Source organism: Tachypleus tridentatus, chromosome 6 (assembly GCF_004210375.1).
Source record: "Tachypleus tridentatus isolate NWPU-2018 chromosome 6, ASM421037v1, whole genome shotgun sequence".
Classification (NCBI taxonomy): Eukaryota; Metazoa; Arthropoda; class Merostomata; order Xiphosura; family Limulidae; genus Tachypleus; species Tachypleus tridentatus.
The window spans coordinates 17,429,297-17,454,470 of record NC_134830.1 but is presented as its reverse complement, the minus strand read 5'-3'; the positions used below and the strand labels follow the sequence as shown (position 1 = coordinate 17,454,470).

General features: G+C 31.2%; 1 protein-coding gene across 2 annotated transcripts in view; it reads right to left on the bottom strand.

The window, feature by feature from the left end:
* LOC143252011 (CWF19-like protein 2) overlaps positions 1–21,261 on the bottom strand; it is a 55,414-nt gene extending 34,153 nt beyond the window's left edge. The window contains exons 1-5 of one of the 2 annotated variants that reach the window (XM_076503517.1): positions 21,129–21,261; positions 17,811–17,918; positions 9,066–9,173; positions 6,644–6,760; positions 1,189–1,389 (exon numbers count right to left, since the gene is read on the bottom strand). In XM_076503517.1, coding sequence (XP_076359632.1) covers positions 1,189–1,389; positions 6,644–6,760; positions 9,066–9,173; positions 17,811–17,918; positions 21,129–21,137 — 543 coding nt within the window. In that variant the 5' untranslated portion in view covers positions 21,138–21,261. Of the gene's footprint in view, positions 1–1,188; positions 1,390–6,643; positions 6,761–9,065; positions 9,174–17,810; positions 17,919–21,004 lie in introns of both variants that reach the window. The other variant, XM_076503518.1, reaches the window with a different exon arrangement.
* Positions 21,262–25,174: the final 3,913 nt, after the last annotated feature.

The window sequence follows — 25,174 nt, the reverse complement described above, 5'->3', positions numbered from 1 at the left end:
CAAATTGGAGTTTTTTTTTAAGTAAAAATGAACATATTATTACCTTAAACTTCCTGCTGCATTCTCATACAAGACCTTTGTTTGTAAGCACAAATTATGCTTTAGAAGCTAAAGTACAATTTACTAATCTACTTTCTTTATATCCCAGCAAATATAAATTTGTTTTGGCTACACATATAATGCATCCTATTGAAATCTCCATGTTTTCTAATGGCTACATTATATATTTTGTTGACTGTTATTTCATGCATCTATATCTTCAGCAGGATAATATACTTTCCTAAAAGATTTAGGATTATTCCTAAATATTCCTAACCTTCACTGTGTTGCTTCTGTAAATGTATATCTCTGTTTAGCCATGATAAATTTGCAAATAGAGAAAAAAAAAGAGAACCTCACTTACAAAAAAGATTTACTTCCATACTGTCTCAGAAAAATTAAAGCAGTGAATGTTAGAGAAGACCTAAGATTTATCTGATATAAATTTTGAATACCTGTTGCTTGTAAAATGTGTGCTTTATGTATGTACATCAATACGAATGAATTACATAAATGACAGCAGAAGGCCTACATATGTTTCTCAAGTACTTTTGTAGCACTACTAATTTATAGGATGAATGACATAGTGTTATAAAATAAAAGATTCCATTATGAAATTTTAGCAGCAATTCCCAAATATTTCTGCACCGCAGGGGAATGAATTTCAAAAAAGTTTATTATGTGCATAAAATATAAGTGCAATAAAATATTTTATTTGGTTTTAATCTACCACTTGTAAAATGTAACTAAAATAAATGAAAAGTGCTTAATAAAGAATATATAATTCTTTTTTTCTTCACCACCAATATTACTCCAGGTACTAAAATTCTTAAAGACAATAGAACGTATAATGTGTATTAAATACCAATTACAATACTTTGTTGTAAGAAAGTCAACAAGTTAAACCATTATGACAAGGGTTTATCATTTGTCAATAAGGAACTGCAAACTGTCATAAAATTGTCTTCTTTAGGTGTTAAGTTTGTTAAATATTAAATATTTAATGTCATTCTCTTCATAACAATATCGGGTTTAACAAATCTTATACTGATATGAGTTACAAAGTCCTCAAAATATGAACTATATATACAAAACCTCAATATGTTTTGTACAAAAGAATTATTATGTTACACTAAACATATTTCCCACCCCCCATCTTTCTGCTGCTACATCTTCCATGGTTCTATTCTCCTCTTGGGCTCTCTCTTTAATTCTTCTGTAAGCACGACGCAACCAACTCAATCCAGCATCTCCAGTTTGATGTCTTGTAATCTCAGCAGTCTCTTCTTGAGGTAAGCCTGTGCCACCATGTTTCCAGTATGGGTTTAATTCTTTTGCCCTGTAATCTTGCTATTTAAGAAAAAGAAAACAAAACAACATATAAGTTTAAAGTAAAAACTGTTACAATTCTACTAAAACTATAACCCAACAAACTTTTTTGACCAGTAATGATGAAACAGAAATTAAAATATTTTATTTTACTTTCAGAATTTTTCATAGAAAGTTCTATATGGATGGTCTATTTAAAAAAAAAAAAAAATTAACTAAGCATTGTGAAATCTTTTAAGTTATTGGAAATCTAGAGACATAAAAATTATATCACCTAACAGATTATTCAAGTCACAAGGATGAAAAAAAATCTTCAAAAACACCACAGATAAAAGGATTAACTGAACTTCTGTGAAATGATTGCATATCATACATGGGAAAGTAAAAAGAACAGTATGAACAATTAGTTTCTATTGATTTATCACAAATAGTGTTATTATAAGTACATAACAGATAAACTTACAAGAATAATTTTGTAAATGGTCTACAAGTACAACTGGCTTATCAAACTTACTTGCAATGGCAAAGCTAGCTTGTAACTATGTTGAAGCAATAGGAGACAGTTGCCTCCTCTTAAATTTTCCATAATATATTTTTAACTTTATCCTATTATTAGAACACAAAACAAAAATAAAGTAATAGAATTATACTTAATGTAACTGAGCTACAAAAAACTACTTTTGCATTCAGCTCAATGTGCTGTGGTCATATTCTGCCCAGGTGCTTATACAAAGCAATATATACTGCATGTTTTTCTCTTCATCATATTGGTATTTACTTCAGTTTTCAATTTTAATCTACTTAGTGTAATAAAACAAATTATGTACAATAAGTTAACAGCAGTTTAAAAAAATCTCTTCCTTACATTTTTAACCCCTTATTTGACTTCCTTCTGCAAGGGTTAAGTAAAATTTGATAGTAATATGTTGGCTTTTATAACTAGTTCTGATTTGTATGTTTTACACAGTTCTTTGCACATAATACTGCAGTCAATAATTTGGCAAGACACTGTTTATTCAAATTTTGGAATAACTGAAATATTTAATAATAAATATCATTGCATATGTATATAATTTAATAAATGATAAAGACACTGTTTTCAGGAGACTCTTAACCTATCTTTGAAGTTATAACTTATCATAATAATAAAATTTACAGAAATTGGATGTATTTCAGTACTGGCACAAAAAAAGCCAGTTTTATTTCACAAAATTGGTGGAATCTGGCAAAAATGACAATATTTTCAAAAAAATTTCTACATTACTTTTCCTCTTTTATTACAAAGTTCTATTAACAGCCTTGAAAATACCATTAAACCAAGCATGATGTACACAAAGCAATATAATGATTGGTTCCTAGACTTATAAAGCTATTATTCTTTCTGTGGTATTCAAGTGCAGTCAAGTATTTACTGCTTGTTTATCTTTTATTTTATTAAGATAAACAAACAAAAACTGCATAAAACCAGAAATCAAAAAGAAGTCCTTACTGTACATGCTTATAGATAGCCCAAAATTATGCTGCTGGTGACTTATCTGTAACTTTTCGTAACTTCGAGAATTAAACATTCTCCTCAAATTAAATAGTAGTTTACCCTCTATTTTTAATATTATTGTGTATTATGTAAAAGTTTATAAACATTGACATTTACTGCTTACTTACACAAGCAAATAGGTATCATAATTTTGTTTTAACTGATACAAAATCTGGGAGTAATGCAGCAGAAACCACATAACTGTATCCCCAAAAACCTTTCAAGATTGGTGAAATGTATACATTATATGTGTATTCTCAGTTTCCTTTTTTTACAGTGGTCAAATACTAACATAATATTGTTCACAAGTGTGCACGTGTTTATCACCAGAACTTTGCTATTACGTGAAAAGAAACATTAAAATTTGTATACTATATTCTTTTTTAGCATATAATGTATAAAATTAACTAATATATTAAAATATACATCTTTTAATTTGTGTAAGCACACTGATATTCAAAAATATACATCCATCAACAATTATAATTTACTTATTTACATACTTCTTGGTCCAAGGATCAAGGAATTAAGTATGTATTTACATATTTTTATTCATTTATAAGAGTATAATACATTAAAAGCAGGCCAAAACTCACTTCTAAATATAATACATCAAATAATTTCTGGTATTTTTAAAAAAATCATTTAACCTTAGAAAATAAAACAGTAAAGAATTTAAACTTCTGAGCATTTTTTTCCCACTTCCATACTTTTAATAATTTCTTCCTTATCAGAATGGAGTTCTGGTTGATAACATGCAACAATTATAAGCTCATAGTGTGAAACCTGATGGCAGGAGCTCCACAGAGGATCAGTTGTGGAAGAACACATCTTATCTCAACCGTGGTATATTTTTGCACAGGATGAAAAGGACACAAAGGCAAAAAAAAGCATGAAACATTACAGGAATGGGTAAAATTTGATCATGACCAATGGAACACCTGCATATAAGTGGGTCAGAGGTAAGGGTAGGATTAAACTATAGAATGTATGCTCACCTTGATTCTACTAGACAGACTCTGGCTGAAGGAAGAGAACACAGAAGCTCTACAAGGGATTACCTGTACTAGACTGATGGTGTCACCACCACCGTGTTTCTCATTGTACTGTGTTAAGCCTAACTAGTGAGGATGCTCCATGGTCTACCAGTGGCTAGAAACTGGTAAGTGGCAAGGGTCTCCTGTGTTCCACTTTACAAAAAAAAGGGGTGGGCAGGGAAATCCTGTTGGAAAACCTGGAGAAGTGCCCAGTTCTCAATCAGACTACCAGCTGAAAAGTTCTTTTAGTGGAAACTGTGCAATGGGTGACCACAAAACCATATTTTTAAAAGCTAGAAAGTGTGAGCCAAAGAAGTGGGCAATCACTTCCCGGGTGTTGGTATCTTCCATGATAGTTTATGGAATTGGTACAGTACGGATCAGACATTTGAGTAACTTTGTATATCATAAAGATACTTTAAGTGGTTTTGTAGAACACCCCATTTCACACTGAACACTTTTAGAGCAGAAGGACTGAACATGTTCCATTGTACTGGCTCACTCCAAATTTTTGGGAATAAGCATACTGTGGGAGGTAACATCAGCCACCTGCCAGGATCCTTTTTTGACAAAAAGTGAGTGAAATGACAAAGAAAACATTCCCATTTCAAAGATGGTGAGTCAACTGAAATATAGTAACTGGTGTAAGTTAAAATCCTTCAAGATATGAAACAGCCAGATGGCGAATATTATGAGCAACAAACACATGGGATCATACATAAGAAGGAAGGACGACTGGTCCTGGTAGAGGAGTGTGTTAGTGTGGTGAAAGATGGTGCATGAAGCAACAATACCATAGACTTCTGAACAATGGCAACCACAGGTGATAAAAAGAAAAAAGAAGTCTTGAAAGAAAGATAGTGCAAAAAACAAGAAGCCAACAGCAGCCCAAACATGGGACATTCAAGAGCATGCAAAATCACATTAATGGCCTAGTCAAGTATGAGAGTTGGGCAAGGAAGTTAAGGAAGAGGGAAAGATATAACAGAGTGGAAAAGACAGGGAAATAAAATATCTTATGGTAATGGGAAAGGTGAGATGTAAAATACAATGCCACCTAATAATCAGCAAGTTTTTGACATTATGTCCAATTATATCAGACAAACTCTTGTCTGCCTTCTGTGGAAAAAATCAGATTTCAAAGTTTTCATAGCAATAACAATTTTATGCCCCATAGATGAAAACAGAGTATGCTTATTCCATGTCTTTATAGGCCTACTATTATAAGGGATGAAAGATATGAACAAACACACAAACTTAGCTTGAAGAAAGTTTGCATCACTCAAATCTCCTTCAGTTTTAATGAAATAAAGTCATATTAGTTTGTTTTTTTGCTGCATGGGAATACTAAATTTTATTTAAAAAGATTTTTTATCAATTTGAAAATCAGAAATTTTATTTGTTTAAACACACAATCACTGAAAGAACTCTTAAATAATAAAAATGCACAACTTCCATTTTTATTACAACTTTATTGGTCAATATATGTCAATTCTTTTTTTCTATATAAAGTTTTATTTGAAATAATAGCTTTATAACAAATTCCTTAAAATATTTTTTCTAGATATAGACAAGCAAACAATTCATTTCTGCCAATAATATGAAATGTAATGCTTTTAAACATGGTTTCTTTTAAAAAATTTAAACCAATAATAGTTCTATAACAATAACTTTACAAACATTTTTATGTGTGGTTTATTTTAAAAAAGTGTAAAACAATAACAGTTTTATAATATTTCTAAAAAAACACCTTTAAGCATAGTTTCTTTTAAAAATATAGAATAACAATAGTTTTACGATGATACGTTTTTAAAATAAATTCTACAGAATTGAACCTAATCTCTTGTTCAGCCCTTGATTTAACAATTACTCTCTTAGCTAGCCAAAATACTCAATTTACTTTGTAATTTAAAATCAAAGACAATATTTAGATACTTGCACAAACACAGCAGCTATGTGTTTTTGACATAAAAGTAAATTTTTAATTTTTACAATGCATTATTTTAGGCATAAAATATTCCTTTATTTTTCTCTACATAATGCCAATAATTTTATTTTCTTACATTTATTATATCAAAGCAATTAATTTATGTTATATATTCATTGTAAGTCTATATATTTAATAACTTTAATACCTGATGTTAGTTATTGTTATAACTGTTGCCAAGATACATATTTTAAACAGAGTTTATTACCCATTACATTGTCATCCAAGGAAGTCTCCTGTAAGACTGCCAAAAGCTTGCAAATAGAAAAGTATTTTAAAATAGAGAAAACTCTGTCTAAAATAAAAACAATACCCAGGTGCAAACCCTCAGAATTATATTTTTAGTGTCTGTGCAAAGTTTAAGTCTCTATGTTTTTGCTCTTTGAGTTATAGTGCTGACTAGCTGACATACATAAACACACAGATTGTTTTATTAGTATAGATTACAGGTATTACATAAATGATGAACACTAAACTCTACAACTGCATTAATATTAAAGTTCTTAAGTTCTTACTTATTCAAAACAAATTAAGTGCATTATCTTTGAAGATTCCTCATAAAACTTCCAAAAAATATTGTTTTTAAGAAACAATATTGATTTATCTTTTGCTAGAACTAACCAATCTGTTCAACAGTATAGAGTACCCTCCAAATAAGGTGTTTAGTGATGATAATTTTAGTAATACCTTAAGCTTAAATTGTAAACCAAAACTAACTTTTTCTGTGATTAAATCTTCATTTTTTGCCTTCTTTTCCAGTCTCTTTTTTTCCCTAAATTCATCTGAGTTGACAGTAGGAATAGCAGATGGGCTCAGTTCCATCCATTCTTCTCTCTAAAATAAAATATAAACAAAATGCACTTTCGCATTGGGATTGGTAGGTGTATCAAAAATCGTTTTCTGTCAGAGAAAATATAAAGTTGAAATGGTGAAATAACGTTATGGACACAAGTGGATCAAAATACACATTTTATGACCTTTTACAAAGTTTCAATCAAAATTTAAAATATTTTATTTTAAATATATGTCAGTAAGCTTGGCTCAAAACTTACCTTATAATTCAGAGTTTTATATTTTACCTAAGTCTTAATTTCAAAAGTAAGCATTTATATAAATTCTCAATCTTTGACTCAATTCATCTGATGCAAGCAGCACTCTTATAAACTCATTATTTTCATTTCTTTCTACTCGTGTGCATGTTTCAGATTGGCCAACAAAAAAATTGATGATGATGATTATAAATATTGATAATCCAAGTTATAAAATTTGAGCATCCAATCTTTTTCTTCATTAAAATATCATTATTTCCTCACATCCACTTGACATGCCCTAATATCTCTCTCTGCCTTTCACGAGACATCTACAATTCTCTTTGACATTGCTAATGCATACGTTTATGACCAACAGAAATAATAGTTTCAGATTTATATTATCTAAGTTTTAATTTCTTATTTTCAAAAGGAAATATTAATTTTTAATCTTGAATATTGTGTCACGTGATCTACCTGGTGCTCCGACTTCCCATTTCAGTTTTTCTTTTCACTTTTATGTGTGCATCACTGTGTCTAAGGAATTAGATATACATATTGTAAATATTAACAGCCTGTCATATAAAATTTTAATGTTGGTAAATCTTCTTTCTTTAGTGAGATATCATTATTTCTGTCAGAGCTATGTGACAACCTCTCCTCTTTCAAAATGTCCATATTTCTATCTGATATTGCTAACTGACATGTTTATGACCAATTACAAAAAAAGAAATAGTAGTTTTTAAACAACATGAATCTGATGGTTGTATATTTTGTTTTGGAGCTCAAATCCAGTAACTTAGAAGGAGATCTTAGAATGTGTTGATTAAAGTCAATACTTTGAGCAGTAATAAAAACATTTTTAACCTATTCATAGCTCAGATATAAAGCCAGTTAAATTATAGTAATGTTTGATTACATTTTTCTGTTATAAAATGAAAATATAGATGCAAAAAAAGAATTATTTTGTGACCACCCAACACAGTGGTGAAAAAACTAGTTTTATCAAAGTTCATTCTCAAGTACACATATGACAATCTGTCAGATAAATCTTAAATTTCTTAATATTCATAAGTATCTTTTACTTATTATCATATCTGTTTTTAACCCAAGCTACTTAAATGTAAAAATTATAAACTTATTACATTAGATAACAAAACATACTACATCATGTGACTGTAATTTGTTTGTTTACACTAAGTTCTCCCATTATAATTCACTGCCATTTCATTAGATAATCTAAAAAGCATTGAACAGTAATAAAATTAAAAGGAAACAGGTGTGAAATTTTTTTAAAAACTTAAACTGTATTTGAATAAATAATTGTAATTATCTGCTATGATCTGTAGTCCTTATAGATAGAAAAAGACATCCATTGTCTATTTCATAGTTTTTAGGTCATGGCCCCATCTCTTGACAGATTTGAGAACTAATTGCAGTTTCCTTATTGTTCAATATTTTGTTTCATTGTTTTCACTAAATTTATGTTAGTGTAGAGAAGATAAAAGACAAAGCATAACACTTTACTAAAAGTTCTGATATTCATTTAGAAGTTAATAAATGAAATGTGAAAACTGCAAGGAGAAAAAAAATATTTATTTTTAACATGAAAGTCACCTTTCACTCAGACTAACTCAGTAATGGATTTAAAAATCAACAAAAAATTGTTAGTGAAAGATCTTTTTTTTAAAAAGTCTGATTGCTAAGTGTACAAACTTATAATGATTACTAAAAGCTTGTAAAATTTTGTGAAGATACACTTATGACATTCAGAGGTATACTGCACATATTTCTGTGGTTACAATGTTGGCCAAAATGAATGAGACCATACACAAAGAGATAAACAGACTAAAAGGAAAAAAATTTATAAAATATTAAATTTATTTTTTTTACACTACTTGATGTTATATTCATTGTAACACTCTTTAAGGTAGCACAAACAAGTAGTAATTATTGAAATGTTTGAAGTACTTTCTTAAAAACAATATTGATTTATCTTATGTTGTAATCAAGCCATCTGTTCAACTGATGCACAGAATGCCACTAAAAATGTGTTTAGTGATAATAATCCCAGTTCATATTTTAAGCCTAATTTTTAAACAAACACTAACTTTTTTGTTGGTTAACCCTTCGTTCTTTTCCTCTTCCTTTTCTTCTCTAAGCTCGTTTGAGTTGTTAGTAGAAACAACAGATGGTTTAAGTTCCACCCATTCCTCTCTCTAACACAAAATATATAAAGAAAATATTCTATCTGTAAACTTAGAACATATGTAAAAAAATCTCTGTCAGTGAAAACATCAAAATAATAAAGCTAAAGTTCTGACACAAAAAGCAATATCAATGCAACAGAGTTTATAAAATATCCAAATCATTTCTGTAACTATAATAAATATTGGATTCCATATAAAATTATTTGAGATGATACACATGTGTAGCAATTATTGAACTTGGATTTATCACATTACCCACACAACATTCCTAATTCTAAAAGTGGATGCAAAATTGATTTTTATGGTATTTGTTTACACAGAAAGGAATTTGTGGAAGATAGCTAATAATTCATATCTGAACTTTTAAATGAAACTGAGGTAAGTTTTCCAAACAAACTTAAGCTAACTGAAATAAATCAGAATAAGAAAAGAACAATTCATGACAAACACAGTACAATAACTCAGTGTAAGTTGTGCATGAAGTACACAGACAAAAAGTCGAAGCTGATCTATATTTAATCATTGCAACTTATATGAGGGGAAAGGAATGATGAAAGTTCTTTCATCTTACCTCCTCAACAAAAGTCTAGAAAAAAAAAAAGCTTTTCATGTTGCAAGTTATTATTTCCTATATTGAAAATGTATATCCTATAAGTATATCTCTTCTCACAAAATTATTTTTTACTTTGTGTCTTGCCCTTTATATGCACATTTTTTTTACTATTCATGCCACAAGCCTTCTGCACCCCCTTATTAGAATCAAAGATTCCAACATGTCTTTCATACAAGTCATCATGCATCATCTCTCCACCAATAGAAAAGCACTATTATCACATGATGCACCAATACACAACTATTGCTTTGCAGTTTGGCAAAAGATTTAAGCACCCCAAGATTGTGGAGAAGAGGGTGGGAAATGTAAATGAATAGAAATAATTATCAAAAATACATTTCCAGTATAAGAAATTTATAACTTCTGATATGGTGATTCCCTCTTCTCATAAGACTAACTAGAATCCCCCACTAAAAAGGAGAAGTGATCTGTGTGAAGGAAAAACAAATGTGCCCCCTAAAACTGTAAGAAGGATACTTCAGCAAAAGAGAGAAGGAGATCAGATGATTGTAGGAAGGGCATCATACTCCTTCTGAACCAGGTATCTCCTTGCTATGACTATGTAGGAACAAACATGGCAGAAAAGGAAGGAAGCACATCCAACTGGGAGAGGATAACTCAGAAAAGTGAACCTATCTGGCTAGATAGAAACACAATCACACAGAAGGAAAGTGGGTAATGGAGGATGTGTCCCACAATATAGACTGGCCAGGATGTGGCAGACCATAATCAATAAGTCAATTACATCCAAACCCTACTTGCTGGGTACCAAAATCTGCATAAAGATAAGAATCACACTGGCTTCACCTAATACCCCAAAATCATAAATGTAAGGAAAACACATACACTAGGACACAACACAAGATTAGCAATGAGCCAGAGATCTGAGAATGTATCATCCAAGAGAAGTCCATCTCAGGTAATCAACTCCCATGAACATGAGACTGTCAAAAATGAGAGAGCAACCAGGACAGAAATGGAAACTTCCCACATACCTTGACCAGCTTGGCATGGCCAAGTGGTTAAGGCACTTGACTCGTAATCTGAGAGTTGCGGGTTCGAATCCCCATCACACCAAATATGCTCGCCCTTTCAGTCGTGGGGGCATTATTATGTGATGGTCAATCCCACTTTTCATTGGTAAATGAATAGCCAAAGAGTTAGCGGTGAGTGGTGGTGACTAGCTGCCTTCCCTCTAGTCTTACACTGCTAAATTAGGAACAACTAGTGCAGATAACCCTCGTGTAGCTTTGCATGATATTCAAAACAAAACAAACCAAACCAACCCACCTTGACCTACTACAAAGAAGGAACAACTGAGGGAGAAAAATGGACAACCCCAAATTTCTGTGAGGGCTAAAGGTGATGGGTTTGAAGCAAGGGCTAGCAGAAAGAAAAGCAAGCATTAATAAAGATGTATCTGGTGTCAGAGCTGCACAAAAGTCTGAAGTATAACCATAGATGGTAGAAGATACCCCTACAAAACATAAACTGCTATGTAATGTAAGTAATTGTTGTTGAGCATCTGAGGGTTAATCCATATGCCTGACTGAAGAATCTTCTCCAATGGCCAACAAAGAAAAGAATCAATGCAAAAGGTGAGGTTTCAGATTTAAGAGGAAGTAACCCAAAATAAAGCACACTGGGAAGGGGACAAAAAAAAAATAAACCAACAAACCCAATTTGTAAGAACAAGAGGAAAAAGAGCTCATGAGGAAGATGGTTGTCATGCAATAAAGAGATGGGAACTGGAACCCTAGAAGGAAGCAGTGCAGACAACATAGAAAAGGGTACACACCTAGCATAGAAATCTATCAGGATCAGGATGAAGGTAAAGATGATAAATAGAGGAAATAAAAAGAGACAAACAAGGAGTTCCCCTCACTGGCCATCGAGGTATTGTGAAGGAAGAAACAATCCAGATAGAGGAGAAGGTAAGGTTTGGTGGTATATTGTGGGAGTGACATAAGTAGCAAACATATAAGTCCAATAAAATCCACAGGTCAGGAGGAGAATGAAATACATCTTAAGGGACAGGTGAAACAAAGAGCATGTGGCAATGGGCTCAAACAGAGGTAGAGTAAGGAAATATCCCAGTCCAGAAGTACCAGATGCCTGAACTGCTGACAGAACCAGAAAGATTGGATCAAAATGGTGAGGATAGAGTAAAAAAAAAAATGCCTGTGGTTACTAGAAAAATGGAAAGCATGGTCTAGGTTTGCTCAATAACCTGATATCAAAGAAACAAAAGACCCCTTTTCAAAACCCATTTAAGAAACTTGGAGATACCAACACTTAGCACAAAAGCTAGAATACCATGAGTCAGAGCTTAGGTGTGAAAAACATTCCATTGTTATTAATACATAGCCTTGGAAGAAGAACAAACAGAATGAGTTAAATGCCAATCAACGTGATAAATTGGATCTCCTTTCCATAGACTGGATAAAAGCCAGGTGTGAAGATGGAGGGCATGAAGTGCAGAATGCAGAACTGATAACTGGGGTTGACAAAGAATGCTGAGAAATAAAGGAAGATGGATGGGATGGAACAACTGTAACTGGAGTAATTAAGGAGACTACAGATGAGTGGACCAGTAATGAGCAATCAGAAGTAATTTTTACAGAGTATTATGAATGAAGGAGTCTACCCAATGAAGTAATTGGATGGAAGGATAAACATATAGTAACTTGTTTTACCAACCATGGCTGAAAGAATCTAATGCCAAACACCATGAATGGGGAACCAGTGACCAAAACAAAGGTAACTGGCAATTTAGAGTGGTGGCAAATGCACTGATGTGAGGAATGCACTAATATGGGGAGCAATGCACATTGGAGAATCTGGAAGAACAGTGCAACAGGTGAATCAAGTTTCCTAAGTTTTTAAAAGCAAACACACCCTAATTTATTCAATCCAATGATCAGCAGAGACAGGCAGAATCCCCTTTAGCTTTATTCATGATAATATGGTAATAATATCAGGTACATTTAATTTCTGCAGAGCCTGTTGCATCCATCAAGATATAGTGGGGCCTAAATGGACCAACTTATGACATCAATATGTTAGCAGCCAAAAAAATATATACTTTCACCAGGAGATTGAAAAATCAAGGAAAGCAAACAGAAAAAGAAATGAACAAGGTCTATCTATTCCATCACATAATAAAACAGCATATCTTCCAACCTGAATGAGAAAATCTGGAAGGAGGAGAAATAAATTAGTCTCTCCTTCCACTAACAAGGAAGGAGTAGACTTAAAACAGACAAAGGAATGCCCCAAAATATCTCAAATTCAAATGATTAATTGAAGAAAAGGAGAAAGAAATGGACCCAATAATACTTGAGAGAAGCTGAATTAGTAAAAAAAGGTGTCAGAAAAAAAATTCAAATTCTCCCTGGGATCAACCAAAAAATTAAAAAGCCTTAAGAGAAAACACCTCAGGCAAAATAAATGTCTCCATCTCTAAGCAGACATGAACAGCCCTAACTAAAAGTTACACCCTCCTCGACTATAGAAAAATGTAAGATAACAAACAATACAGAATGTCAGATTTTCCACCTTGCTGATAACAGTAATACAATAATTTGTGCTCGCAAATATCAAATCTAATTTGTTTGTTTTTGTTACTGCTGTTGTTTTTTGAAATTATAATTACACTGAAGTCCACATGGCAAGAAGCAAAAATTGCAATCCATAACAGAATGACACATAACACTTCCTCAGAGGAAACTGTGACCAATACTATTTCAAGAAAGAGTGAGCTGCTTATATACAGCAATAGAATATATGGTGCATTTATGAGGGTGGAGAAATTTGCAAACTATACACTGTCAAGGGCATTTAAGTGGAATATAAAAGACTGAGGCATGCAAGACTAATGCAAAGCCAATGTTTTAGAACTAAGTTTTTTTAGCAAAAGACCACAAACCAAATACTAATAATGATAGTAGTGATAGCACTGATTATTTACCTGAGAAAAAAACAGAGAGATATGCACTGCTATAACATATGTAAACCCTACAGAAAAAGTTGATGGACATCTGATTGTAAAGTAAACAAGATAAACAAACACCAAGCCTACACACACATTGAAAATTAGATTATATCAATCATAACTGAGAATAATAACCTTAAGGTAAAAAATGTATGATCTTGAACAAGAGACCTGAGGGCATGTAGATTGTAAAATGGAAAAATTTTAAATGATACTAATCAGAAATTACCCTCTGCAATTAGAAGACCACTTATGAAATCAAAGGGGTAAAATCTCTTAATGTGAAGTAGTTGTTTTAGGTGTGAGAATAGATATGTAAGATGAACCTTCAAGTCAGGAACATGGCATGCTTCAAACACAATGATATATTCCTGTGCTCTAAAAATTGCTCAACAAAAAACAAGTGGACAAGAGAGTAGTAATGCTGAATAACAACACACAATTTTAAAAGACTGATACAAGACTAAAGTTTCAAGTTAGAACACATGCCTGAGATAACAAAATATCACAGCAGTCCTCAAAAAGGTCACTAAAGTACCTGTTAAACATATTTACCAAGAAAAACGATTAGGTTAAATAACATTAACTTAACAGCAAATTCAACCTGTGAGGCAATATCCAAACCAATTTACATGGTTGTCCTAAAAATATGATTCTGATACAGTCAATACAACCTGACCCTTTATGAGAAAATGACAAATATGAAAACAGGAATCAGGCTATCTATTATGCACATTCAATAACTTTAATGAATTAATTATGCATAGCTACAAGAAATCCTACAACATTCCATGTTAAGGCAAAGGTTAATCAAATCCTTGTTTAAAGCCTATAACACAATGTCAATATTTCAGTAAATCCTTGATAACTGTCTCTTATAACATCAACAAACCTTGACAAAATAAAAAATACATCTGACAATAATTATAAGAAAGGAAATCAAATTGTACATAAGTGCCATAAGCCCATATTTTCACACCCAGAAGGGGAAAAATCCTGAGAATTAATGGTCAGTCAAACATGAGGTGTTAAGACATGATCCTTCTGAAATTCATAAAAAAATCTGACATGCAGGTGTGATAAAAGAAGAGCAAAGATCAAATTAGAGAAAATATTTGCATGTTAATGAAAAACTTAGTGTCCTCAAGGACATAAATAGCCAAATAAAGTTATTGTGAAATTATGTATGGTAAGCGTTCCATGAAACATTTTTAACCCCATAGACCTCGGCACCATTTTTAAATTCCTTTCTGTGTATGGTACTGCATTACATTTAAAATTTAATTGAACCACTTTATTGTCAATATATGAAAATAAAACTAACATTATACTGTATGTTATAATTTTAAAGTAATGTTATCTAAGGACACACACAGTTTCCATGGCACATGTTCCACAAGATTTTAAAAATCTCAATTTTAGCACTATTTCTCTCTTAGACACAAAAGCTGGCATGAACAAGAATGTTTGACCTAATTGCCATGAGATTTCAAAAGTCTGAAAGCTGGGTTGTCTGAGAAACATAAATTTTCCAGTGTTGATGGTTGCCACACCCACCTTCTATACTCTGTTTTGAGATCTACAATGTACATGTAGTTAGCTGACACAAGTGTACATACTTTCAGAAAGTTTTTGTCTAATTTCAAAAAAAATTCATCCACTAGTTTTATTCTTGGAATGAAATACAATATGAGCAACACTACTCACTAATTAAAATTAGTAGCTGGTAGGCATAGGACTATAAAAAGTAGTCATATAGCTTTACTGCCAGGTCCTTAAAAACTAGATATAACTTAGGGGTACCTCACAAGTCACATATTCTGACATATTATTTGACCACATCACAAATGATAGAAAATGTTTTTAGCCACTAAAATAACAACCTGATCATTAAAAAGATCCACCTGGTGAAAGAAAAGTTCCTCAGAAAATAACCAAGTTGATGGCAATTAGACATGTTTTTTAATGAAAGCAAAAAGACTTGTTTAATGTTAGGAATAAAACATTGTTTTTAATTTATTTATATACTAGTTAGGTTGTTTTGGAAGCATTACACAAATTTATAAATATACTAGTTAGGTTGTTTTGGAAGCATTAAACAAATGTATTAATATACTAGTTAGGTTGTTTTGGAAGCATTACACAAATGTATTAATATACTAGTTAGGTTGTTTTGGAAGCATTACACAAATGTATTAATATACTAGTTAGATTGTTTTGGAAGCATTACACAGATTTATTAATATACTAGTTAGGTTGTTTTGGAAGCATTACACAAATTTATAAATATACCAGTTAGGTTGTTTTGGAAGCATTACACAAATTTATTAATATACTAGTTAGGTTGTTTTGGAAGCATTACACAAATTTATAAATATACCAGTTAGGTTGTTTTGGAAGCATTACACAAATTTATAAATATACTAGTTAGGTTGTTTTGGAAGCATTACACAAATTTATAAATATACTAGTTAGGTTGTTTTGGAAGCATTACACAAATGTATTAATATACTAGTTAGGTTGTTTTGGAAGCATTACACAAATTTATAAATATACTAGTTAGGTTGTTTTGGAAGCATTACACAAATTTATAAATATACCAGTTAGGTTGTTTTGGAAGCATTACACAAATTTATAAATATACTAGTTAGGTTGTTTTGGAAGCATTACACAAATGTATTAATATACTAGTTAGGTTGTTTTGGAAGCTTTACACAAATGTATTAATATACTAGTTAGGTTGTTTTGGAAGCATTACACAGATTTATTAATATACTAGTTAGGTTGTTTTGGAAGCTTTACACAGATTTATTAATATACTAGTTAGGTTGTTTTGGAAGCATTACACAGATTTATTAATATACTAGTTAGGTTGTTTTGGAAGCTTTACACAGATTTATTAATATACTAGTTAGGTTGTTTTGGAAGCATTACACAGATTTATTAATATACTAATTAGGTTGTTTTGAAAGCATTACACAAATTTATTAATATACTAGTTAGGTTGTTTTGGAAGCATTACACAAATTTATTAATATACTAGTTAGGTTGTTTTGGAAGCATTACACAAATGTATTAATATACTAGTTAGGTTGTTTTGGAAGCATTACACAAATGTATTAATATACTAGTTAGGTTGTTTTGGAAGCATTACACAAATTTATAAATATACTAGTTAGGTTGTTTTGGAAGCATTACACAAACTTATAAATATACTAGTTAGGTTGTTTTGGAAGCATTAAACAAATGTATTAATATACTAGTTAGATTGTTTTGGAAGCATTACACAAATGTATTAATATACTAGTTAGGTTGTTTTGGAAGCATTACACAGATTTATTAATATACTAGTTAGGTTGTTTTGAAAGCATTACACAGAAAAATAATTAAAATGTTGTCTATTATTACATTTATGCCTTATTTATACAAAAAGTTCTTGAAACTGAAATTGTTGCTAATGTTTTAAAACTCAGAGTCAGAAGTTTCAAATCTACATCTAAACTTTTAAATACAAAAAATGTCATTTCACAATAATAAATAAACAATACACAACATCAAAAACAATATAATTGAAAAACATTTCTAAAATATGGACTCAATATGGTTCAACATTTACTATGTCACCTTTAGGAGCAAGCAAGCAGTTGTTATATTCTTATGTACATCATGTGACCTGTGTATAAGTTTATGAATAAATCACAGATGAAGTCCCACCACATTCTTAAGCAGATATTCATCAGACACTTGTCTTGTTTTAGTAATCTTTTTTAAACTTTACTATTTCACAAATACCTAATACCTCATGAAAAGGAAGCATGCATGACACCACATTTATTGAATGGGGAGATGTGTGGATGACAAAAGTTTGTGAAACACTATAGCATTATAATGTTCCCACAGTTAAAATAGTAAGCATGTTTGGTAATGGTAATTAATAATTTATGACACAAGATACAATATAAATCAACAACAGATAAGACTTAAGCAGACTATAAAGAGAATATTTTAGCAAAACCAGAGAATAAAAACAAATATTTACCTTTTCTGAAGAGTATTTTTTCTTCTTCTTTTGTTTTTTTTCATATTTATTTTTCTTTTTATGTTTTGACAATTTATGCCTTTTTTCTGAGTTATTATATTCTTCCTCCTGTGAAAAAGTACAAAAATATTTTATATGAGTTTTGTGCAAAATTCAATGGATCAAAATTTCTGAATTGAAAAGTTGGTTCTTAGTTACATACATTTAAAATGAACAGGCACTATTTTATTATTAACATATATAGTTATGTTTAACTTACAATTTTTCCCTCTACTTTTTGAAGGTTAACATTGAGTTATTTGGTCATCTAGGCTAACCAATTTTTACTACCATCATATTCCAAACTACAAAAACTCCTTTTCTTATATCTAACTCTACTCTATAAATCACTCATTCAAAATTCTCTTAAACATCTGTACTATTGCAGCTTTTACTACACTTGAAAACAAACTATACCAGAGACTGATGACTATTATATTAAAAATAAGCTTGTCTGCTGTGTCTCAACCTTCCATATCTTAAAACATCTCCTCTAGTCTTACTGTCTGATTTTTTTTTGTATAAAAGAACCTGCATTTATGGATTCCAAACAATCCTAAAAAACCTCAAGTCCTCCTGATCTCTTCACCTCCCCCAATAAAAAGTTTCACAAAACTGAAAACTTCTTATCTCAAATGAAAATTTTTGTAATAACATTAGATCTGAGAAAAACACTGACATTGATTGAATCCTTATTTTTGTACTGCTCTAATTCCACTGTTCAGATACCTTTGCAAATAGTATTAGTAACATAACATGCATAACAAGGGGACAATTGGTCTTTCAAGACTGTCCTTGCATACCTAGCTTTAAGAAAAGTAAAAATTTAAACCCACCCTTTATTCTTCAAGAGGTTATCACTTCTTCCTTACTCTTGTTAAGTGGTAGCCTACATTTCTACTTACAGAAACACACTTCATAAGACCATCTGTGAGAAAAATAAAACTCTCTTAATTGAAGCCTAGCCTGTCTTTTATTGTGTTTAGAATGTAGCACAAAGATGTCAGAGGTTTTTACCCTAATGATCCCTAGAATAATCTTGTAAACTACAATTAGATAACTTTCTAAAGAGATAATGATTAACCTATCTATACATAATAAGCATTTCATTTCCAGAATCATCCTAAGAGACCTTTAAAAACACTTCCAATAAGTTAATATTCTTTCTTAGCTACAACAGAACTATACAGAGGTACACATCAGGTCTGCTTACTGATTTATCAAAATAATTAACTTTACCAACAAATTAATATATTGATGGTTTACTTAAGTACTGCTATGTCTTAGATCTTTTTATTCAATTATACTATATTGAATTGATTCCCATTGATATTAAGCATGTAAACCAAATTATAACTGAAATATACTACCACAAAGATCTTTTATCAAATATCTATTTAACTTAACAACTGACCCAACTCATTCTGCAATACAACATCTTCAATACAGCTAGAAAAACCCAACTGTTTAATGTAATCAGCAAACTTTACTATAATTCATTAATTATGTTCCTAACAAACACGATTAATTTGATATTTTGAAAGAGGTGTAACTCTTTGTGATCAATTTTATAGAAACAGTGTAGATCACAGAGTGATCTCATCAGAATACCAGGACATTAAAACATTAATGGCATAAATTATTAAAACATGTAATGCTGTTCTTAAGTGTACTGCCACAGTTTAATCCATTCTAATGAGATCTTTAATTTAAATTAAAAAATAAAAGCACAAACACTGTCCCCTGAGATACACCACTAAAAAAAAGATATTAGTATAATATGACTCCAATAATTTCTTGTTTTCTCTTATAATAAAATTCAACTGATTAAAATTTCCCAACCAAAGTTGATCTCTACAACACCTATCAAAAGGATTTTGAAAATATAAGTAGATCACTTTCATACCATTTCTGTTGTTCTGATAATAATATCCTATAAAAACTTTAATAGATTAAAAATACAAATTTTTTCCATTATTAAATTGATGTTGCCTTTCTTTTATGGTATCATATATCACTAAGTGATTTGACAAAGCTTTATTTTCATCTAACTCTATTGAATTTTTCTTATAACAATAGTAGTAAGACTGATTATATTTATTGGTCTTTGATTATCTTATTCTTCCCCTCTAAAATCTTGAATAAAATTAACAATTATCCATTTGTCAGGCACCTGCATACTCTCTATAAACTTTCTAAAAATTATAGAAAGAGAGAAGCATTATTACATACGATCTTTGCCCTTCTTTACAACTTTAGGGTAACTTTGTTTTTTTTGGTGTTTTAAAGTTAATTAAATATATCTACATTTTTATTTACCAAGGTATTAATATCTACATATAATACAATACTAAGTATATACTATGTAATGTGAAGAAGTCTAAACAAAACACTTTTAGAAAACATGTCAGTAATGTTTTTAGCTTGATATATTAATTAATATACAAATTTAATTTTTTTATACACATGTTGTTTGTTCTCTCATATCCACATTACTGCTCATGACTCTTGTATACATAATCCTATGTGCAGAATAATAAATGTTAATTTTAAGTTTAGGTGACTTAGAGCCCTTCAAGTGGCACAGAGGTATGCCTGCAGACTTACACCGCTAGAAACCTGGTTTCGATACCTGTGATAGGCAAAGCACAGATAGTCCATTGTGTAGCTTTATGCTTAATTCCAAACAAAAGTTACTTAAACTTATAAAATCTAATTATTGAGCATGGACAAAGTTATTAAAACAGCTTTTGGTGAGATTATAACGAGATCTGCCATCTGACCAACCTTGCCTCTTTCAGGTATTTGCTGGTCGTAAGAAAAATAAATTATTAATTATTAATATTTGCAGTTATCGCATTACAAATGATTATTAATGTTAAACGTTTATTTGTCCAACTAAAGATCACTGATTTACAACTTCCCCAATACCAGTAATAATGATTGATTAAATGTGCTGGACAGACAGCAAATGTCTGTTTGTCGCATGTGTGGGAGAGTTTGAAAACATGCTACTATAAATGATTGCAGTAGAATAATATTAGTCTTATATATATTTGGTTTAGTTCTGTTAAATTAATAGAAGTAGGCCTAACAGTAACAATGTACTTCCAACTTACTTATGTCACATTTTCAGTTTGTTTTTCGTAACTTACCATCAGCAGCCTTGAAAGAGTAGAAAAAAATATTGTATTCCCACCAAAAGCTGATTAACTTCAATAACTTTATATATGTCAAAATTATATCTTAGAAAAGCAAGAAAGAGTAAAGTCATAATACCATTTTCATAAACCTCTTCAAAACTCAAATACCTAGCATCAATGTAACTGTCAAAGATACGCAATTAGCGTTACTTTGTCAAGTGTTGTAATACAAATGGTGTAAGATGTTTTATTTTCATGTTGTAGTTTTACTACTAATAATGCAACACGAATACTACGTTTGAGCAGTGGATGTTTGGAAGTATCTTTTTTGCGTGTTTTTCAAATTTCAAACAAAATAGATCGCCTTTTGAGTTTATAGAATGGAGTACCGAAAATAAAACAAGTCAGTCGAGTCATCACATTGTGCAAGTGATTTAAAATTAAAGTCTTGTTAAAATCAGAAACTCAAGTATAAAAATATATATTTATTGATTCATCAATTTTATTACAATAGAAATTACGCCACAAAATAATTGGCCAGCTCGAAAATAATATGTTCATATTATATTCCACAGACGTATCGCGAAATCTCATTCCGATAGTTGATATGCGCATGCGTTAGATATCCGTGAGACATTACCTAAATACCATCTGTATAACTTTATTCTAATTGAAAATCAAATGTCTTAAACAATATATTTTACATAATATTTTTTGTCACTATAGAAAATTAGGATTATTTATTTCCTTTTGTGAAGATAATTTCAGCTAAAAACTTATTTTAATTTATAAATACTGTTGGTTCTGTCATTAAGTTACAAGCTAACAAACACGCACTATATGAGTCACTAATAACAGTGATATTAATAATATATGTTGTGCGGTCAAAGTTAGTGTTAATTGTGAGTTTGACATAAAAATTACGTTAAAGTGTATTTTAAGCATTAGAATATTATTTAAATAGTCTTTTTCATGCATTAAAACGTAGCTTAGGTTAAGGTCAGTGTAGACTAATAATATTTGTTTGAGAGGCGACTAATAATGAAAAACTCGAAAAGAGATCTAACATCAAACTTGTATTCTAAGACAGCCAGGTCATTTTCAGATTTATCTAAGAAGGTCGAAACGTTGTTCTGTACTTTATTTTAATTAAAGTTCTAATACCCATACCAGCCGTCTTCAGAATATATTTTTATTTCAAGTGGGTTTGTCGTCATCGTGAATTTCAACAACACAATTTAATCACGTGCTTTATCAACAGTAACACATTATCCAGTTATCAAGGACGCTTTCCTCAAATTCTTCAAATACAGAACACTTGTAAATACTAATTGTATCACTCAGTAGAGACCTAAACATTTAACTACCTGCAACAAAAAAGCTCCTGAGAAAGCCTTTTCACACTGCTCAACTTTACATTAAACTTTCTTATTTCAGCTGAAATAAAGTTTGTTGAAACCAAACATATTTTCTGGGGCTCCCTTTGGCTTCAAAAAGTTGATGTAACATATATGTATTGACGTTTCAAGAAGTGATGTCATATGCAGAGAATTTGTGTTTCTAGACAGTATCCAAATGTAAGATACAATAACAAAATCCAGGGAAAAAGGTTTATGTTAGCGATAGCAACCAGTCGAAAACTTTAGATGGCACACTAGATTTAAATGAACGATTTACATGCATATGCGTGTCAGAAGCGTCTCCCGGTAGGAAAACAGTAAGTCTAAGGGCTTACAACACTAAAATTCAAGGTTCGATGCCTTGCAGTGGACACAACAGATTTGCTAATCATACCATGTGGGAACAGTGCTGATTTGTTAATGAAGACAATAAAGACTTGATTCTGATTTGGTTTTCGTGATAATATGATGGTAACTGTTACTATGTTGTTTTATTTTATCGACTGATTCACAGCTAAAATTTAGTGAACGTCATGAACATGATTTAATAAAACATTAATATTATTAATATTATTTCGTTTATACTTACAGTTAGATTGTTGGTACACCGTTGTTGCTCTTGAATTGTATTCCATCGTGTAAGTAAATCCAGTTTTCTAATTGTTATACACAACTATGAAAAAGAACAGTGCTCGTAGCCATCTCTAATTTTCAGTTAACATACAAGATTAAAGATACAGAGTCAACAACACCTATTAACACTTCGTGGAATGTAAACAGTGAATTTACGGATTAATACTTTGAAAGCCCTAACCAACAGGCCTCGCTCGGCCATTAAACCCATTTTACGTAATGTCAAAGAATATTCAGTTTGGATAAAAGAACATTAAGTGCTAATAAAAATTACGATAAGCTTAATGCACTAGCCATCACCGGATGTTAAAGGAATTACAGAAAATGTAATGATTCTTAATTTGTAATACTTCTTTATTCTAAATTTTTAGCTTGGTTTGGAGTTAAGCACAAAGTTTCACAATAATCTTTTTGTGTTCTGTCCACCACGGTTATCGAAATCCGATTTCTATTATTGGAAGTCTGTACACTAAGGGCATTTTTTTTCTAAGTATAAATTTAATAGTGTAGATATGAGATGCTTTCATTACATGTAGGCCAGGTGCTTAAGGCACTCGACTTGTAATCCGAAGGTCGCAGGTTCCAATCCCCGTCACACCACACATGTTTGCTATTTTAACCGTGAGGACGTTATAATGTGACGGTCAATCCCACTATTCGTTGGTAAAAAGAGTAGCCCAAGAGTTGGCGGTGGGTGTTGATGACGATCTGCCTTCCCTTGGTCTTACACTGCTAAATTAAAAACTGCTAGCGCAGATAACTCATGTAGTTTTGCGTGAAATTCAAACCAAACCATTACCTGTATGGTTAAACATTCTGCAGACGTGGTACAAAATAGTTTATATTTATGTTATTTTCAATAAAGCAGAAGAAAGAGAATATGTCTCCCCACTGAAAAGAACAACTACAAAGAAAACGTGTTTAAATTTTCACACATTAATATAATTTATTTTACATAAAAAGAAAAACATGTTTAAACTTTATAGCTTTTAAGAACATCATAAATCTAAGTGCAGTATCTATTATACATTACGGTTATTTAATTACATTATTTTATTCTCCTACCACGCTCGGCGTTGAATGCTCACATAAAAAACCTTGTGTACAAATTTATCTATAACGTTATTGATAAAACATCAATTCGGTTTTTTTTTATTATGTAAACATATTTGCTGTAAAAAAAATACTGTTTGTTTGTTTCTGAATTTCGCACAAAGCTACTCAAGGGCTATTTGTGCTAGCCGTCCCTAATTTAGCAGTGTAAGACTAGAGGGAAGGCAGGTAGTCATCACCACCCATCGCCAACTCTTGGACTACTCTTTTACCAACGAATAGTGGGATTGACCGTCACATTATAACGCCCCCACGGCTGAAAGGGCGAGCATGTTTGGTGCGAACGAGATTCGAACTCGCTACCCTCAGATTACGAGTCGAACGCCTTAACCCACCTGGCCATGCCGGGCCTAGAAAAAATACTACTGGAATCACTCACGAAGCTGTACTATTTTATTTTACAATATAAATGTAAAGAACAGAAATCTTTAGGAATGCAATCACCTACTGATGATTCGATGTTCTAACTTAAAGCTATTTTAGGACTTATCTTGGCCCATTAGGCTTAAAATCGCGGTCTCATTATTTAATTTTTGCGGTTTTCTCAGGGGCATCGATTTCTCTCAGAGAAATCAAAGTGTTTTTTTGTCTTATTGCAACGCAAAATTGCTAAATCCACTGAGAGAAATCAAACCCCTGATTTTAAGCGTTATAAATCCGTAGACTTATCGCTGTACCAGCGGGTGACCAGAGAAATTACCTAGGACCCGCAACATAACAGGAAATTTTGACACTAAGTATTATGGAGCGAATCCGAATTTTGTTACCTTAACTGATTTTAAATGAAAGAAGAAAAGATTGAAAACATTGTATAATGTGGTAGAGCAAGTTTTTTAACACTCGAATGCAAACAATGGTGAAACAAGATACTTTTTGACATCTTTACGGGAAGGTTTTATCACAAATCTATCTGTAAATTTGATATAAATATTACAGAATCAGGAATCATGGCATTATATAAAACAAAACAATCATGCCATTTTTCTCAGAATGTAGGTGCTAGCCATGAGACAAATAGTTATGTTAATCAAACTTG